General features: G+C 23.8%; 2 protein-coding genes across 2 annotated transcripts; both read left to right on the top strand.

Annotated features, from left to right (window-relative positions):
* Positions 1 to 417: 417 nt before the first annotated feature.
* On the top strand, positions 418 to 3,753 carry LOC112681288 (the record flags this gene model as incomplete). The annotated part of the gene is made up of 6 exons (XM_025551552.1): positions 418 to 644; positions 1,312 to 1,392; positions 1,534 to 1,639; positions 2,406 to 2,694; positions 3,071 to 3,230; positions 3,647 to 3,753. Coding segments are annotated over exons 1-6 (939 nt in total), but the record flags the coding sequence as incomplete, so codon positions are not given.
* Positions 1,534 to 2,416, top strand: LOC112681289. The gene is made up of 4 exons (XM_025551553.1): positions 1,534 to 1,639; positions 1,714 to 1,833; positions 2,032 to 2,175; positions 2,254 to 2,416. The coding sequence occupies exons 2-4, from the start codon at positions 1,722 to 1,724 to the stop codon at positions 2,370 to 2,372; spliced, it is 375 nt and encodes a 124-aa protein (XP_025407338.1). The 5' UTR covers positions 1,534 to 1,639; positions 1,714 to 1,721; the 3' UTR covers positions 2,373 to 2,416.
* Positions 3,754 to 3,962: the final 209 nt, after the last annotated feature.

Here is a 3,962-nt window from a genome sequence, read left to right as displayed (position 1 = left end):
ATGTATGATTATAGTCTCAAACACTATATTGCAGCGTTTCTCAATCAGGGGGTCACGAACACCTTGAATTGGGGTCGCGTAGGTCAAAAATAATAAAACGCTGATTTATAAAATATAAATTCAAATCAAATTTTTACCTAATATAGATGGGGGAGGAGGGTCGCGAAGTGATTGACCATATTTTATACCTATTTTGGGAGTCGCAATACTAAAAAGGTTGAGAAACAATGCTATATTGCATATCCTATTATACATACATATTATGATTAGTTTTTATATTAATTATAATATAATTAAGCATTTTATTTTATTATTTTGTTACTTTTTAAATAATTTTTTTTGTTAATGTTAATATGTAATTTGTATTTGCCAAATAAGTGAATTTTTAATTTAATAAACAATACAATTTCTGTTTTCTGTATGTATTATATTTTAGAATTTTGTAATAATGAATACTTATTCAGTCGTCAAATTCACTGAAGACAATTCACTGGAAGCTGTGCCTACAAATTGGTTGAAAAAAAATAAATGTGCCTGGTCAATAACTAAAAACTATTCTACAATTAGAAAACTAATTGAGCGTAAAATTATCCCCAATGAAATTAAGTATACTTATTTCAATGCCAGATTATTGAAAACAACTGGTAAATTATTTAAAAATATAATTTTTAATAGGTATAGTATTTGGTTTATTTGGCTTGATTTTTTTTTTATTTATCTTTTATCTTGGTTTATTTTTAATTTATATTCCAAATTTGGGATTGTGATACTTTAATACACCACTGCATGACTTATAAGTTGTGTAAAACACCTGAATAAATCTACAGTAATGCTTATAGATAGCTCATGGTGTTCAAACCCATACATTAAGGTACAAAATGTTTACATTTTCAACAAAAAATTGACTATTTTAAGAGATATTTACTCTGATAGTGTTAAGGTTTTTTTTTTTTATAATAATACATATTAAAAATACATAAGTTTATCAAAGTGAAAAATAAGATGTACCTATGTTTAAAAATCATTTCATAAGTAATCCATACAAGGTTAATATCTATTATCTAAGCTAAATATGATTTCACACATGGTTATTATCTTGAATCTAATTTACATGTCACTATTATTAGGTAGCACAAAACAGCACTTAGCAAGACAGTCATGAGTTCTGCTTAAAGTATAACCTTAATAGTAAAATAAATATATAATAAATACTCAGTATAAGAACATTAATGAATTCTGTTGATTTTTCATACTATATTACTAATATTCATAGTTATACGACCTTATATATGTATACTTAAAATATTATAGATTCATTACTTAAAGCTCGAGAAATGACCAAAAAAGGTTTAACTAGAACTGATATATCAAGCTATATCCGCCAAAGACTATGATAATGTAAGGACTAAACGGAAGAGTAAAGTTACAACAAATTATATAATGATGCCCAGTTCCTTGTGTCCAACTTATTCAGGTATATTAATTATCTTATGTTTATAAAAAGCGTTTTTAAAAAAAAATAATGTTATTTAGCATCTGAGGATGATGATGACAGTGGTACTTTTTCTCATAAAACTAAAGTTAAAAATACACCGGGGATTACACATATAAGTGGATGGTCACCGTCTCCAAAAAAAAAGTAAATATGAGTTAAACTTACTTTTCTTAAATAGTTAAATATTATAAAATAATTCATCAAATTTTCATATATAGTTATTTTGATGAGTCCAATTTCTCAAAATATTGAAAGTGAAAGCTATTACAAGAAAACAGATCAAAATTCTCAAAACAAATCGGTTTCTAGAAAACTTTCTTATAGTAATGTAAAAGGTGGTATGTAGAATGTTGATACCTATGTGTGTATATATAAGATTCAGTCTAAAGGCTTTTGTGTTGAAAATGACAACATTAGGCAGTAAATGATGAAAATGCTAGTAAATAATGTATTTTTAACATTTCTCGCCTATGATGTATTTTGCCCATTTTTGTCTTTTACTATAACATAATTTAATATTCTAATTTAATTTATAGTAACTGATGATATTATTTCTAAAAAACCATTAAACAATGACACAATCAATAGTGATGAGGACAGTGTTGGCTGCAATAATAATGACATGATTATTGAAAATAATGTTGATCAAAATGTGACAAAACCCATTGAATCTCAACCAGGTAAATTAAAATGTAATAATTTTCTTACTACCAAAATTAATAATTACATAATATTTATTAATAATCATTATTCTGCAGGTATTCTAAAAATAAATGAGCATATTGTGAAAATAAATGACAAATTTAATATATCAGATTCTGATAACCATCAACTAATAAAATGTCATATAAATCTGTGGGCGAGTTATTTTGTTTGACCTAAGTTATTAAAAACAATCATAAAAATGTAGTATTATAATTTCCTGCAATATAGATTATGGTTTTCAAAAAGATGTCCTACATAAATTGGCTTTTATTAAGCATGAGTTACGGAGAGTTGTGAATAATCAATTAGAATTGAGCCAGAGATTTGAATACTTGGAGTCCAAATGTAAAGACATTACACATTATTCTAATAGTATTGATAACATGTCATCATTGAACTATATGAGTGATTGTACTTTACCTATGGACAATACAATTGACCTTCAGACGTTAAATGATAAAATATCTGGCGATAGCGCATTCAGGATTAATTTGGTATAGTAACAACCTACCTGTTTAAATATTAAATTACTTTTAAATAGAGCTGACAATTTGTTGGATAAGTGATTTTTTTTTTAACTTATTGCAAAATTTAATTTTCCATTATTTACTATATTTTTTATTTTAATCAAGGAACTATGGTAATTTTTTAAATGTATGACATTTTTTATTTATATAACGTTTTTCTTTTTAATAACATTTGACAGTTCATTATATTTTTAAACAAATAATTTGTATGGTGTTTTTAGTATTAAGAATTTTGAATGTAATGTAAATGGTCTTATTGCACATTACACATTCACGGCTCTTATTATTTTAAATTAATATTATATAACACATAGTTAATAAAATAATGTTCTGTTTTTTTAAGACCAATCAACTATCTTACATTGGTGGCAAACACAGTAAATCAATGATTAAAAGGATTATGAGTAAGCTCTTTACAGATGAGTTGTTAAAATTGTATTCATATAGTGGAAAGAAAGGAAAAGATAAATTTTCAAGTTTAGCCGTTTGTTCAGTCATATTTGGTATGTTATCTGAAATTGAATTGGTTTTATTATACTTTATATTTTAAACATTTATTTTATGTTTTATTATTTATTTTCAATAGTCGATAATCTAACATAAATGTGACTATACTATATGTTTTACCAGAATAATAGATTTCATTAAAATATATAGATATTTATAATGTATTCATATTTTTATTAATGCTCTTCTTATCTAAATAATTTTACATCTATCTAACTTCCTATCATTTTAAAATAAATAACTTCATATTATATTTTAATTTTAATACTTACATAGTACTATAAATTATAGTAAGTATGATATTATTGACTTGATAAAAGACGTGTTAGATTATCATATTGTTTAATTATACTGAAACTATTGTATATATTATTTTATTATTAATAATTCAATATATTTTGTTCTTATACAGATGCAGTAAAACAAAATCATAAATTCAAAAATGTTACTCAAAATGATATGGAGAAAGTTGTAAAATATGTATTGGCACAAGCTGCTTTTAATATAAAAAGACTTGAAAAAAATTAATGATTTTGTAGTAATGAAATTGTAAATTTTTATTTTTTATATTCATGTTTATAATTTATAATACAAGAGGTTATTTTTTATGTTTTTATATACATAAATATTGTATAAAAATATTATGAATAATAAATATATTATTATTATGTAATAGGCATTTTAATTATTTATAAACATACAGTATCTATACAGATTGTAAATATTCA

Source organism: Sipha flava, unplaced genomic scaffold (genome assembly GCF_003268045.1).
Source record: "Sipha flava isolate LNK unplaced genomic scaffold, YSA_version1 18952_pilon_pilon, whole genome shotgun sequence".
In the NCBI taxonomy this organism is placed as follows: domain Eukaryota; kingdom Metazoa; phylum Arthropoda; class Insecta; order Hemiptera; family Aphididae; genus Sipha; species Sipha flava.
Note: the sequence above shows the minus strand (reverse complement) of the source record. Positions and strands in the feature narration are given on the sequence as shown.

Coding starts and splice junctions, on each gene's coding strand:
- LOC112681289 (XM_025551553.1), top strand. CDS start 1,722: ATGAGTCCAATTTCTCAAAATATTGAAAGTGAAAGCTATTACAAGAAA. Junction 1,834..2,031: donor TTATAGTAATGTAAAAGGTG/GTATGTAGAATG, acceptor TTTAATTTATAG/TAACTGATGATATTATTTCT. Junction 2,176..2,253: donor ACCCATTGAATCTCAACCAG/GTAAATTAAAAT, acceptor ATTATTCTGCAG/GTATTCTAAAAATAAATGAG.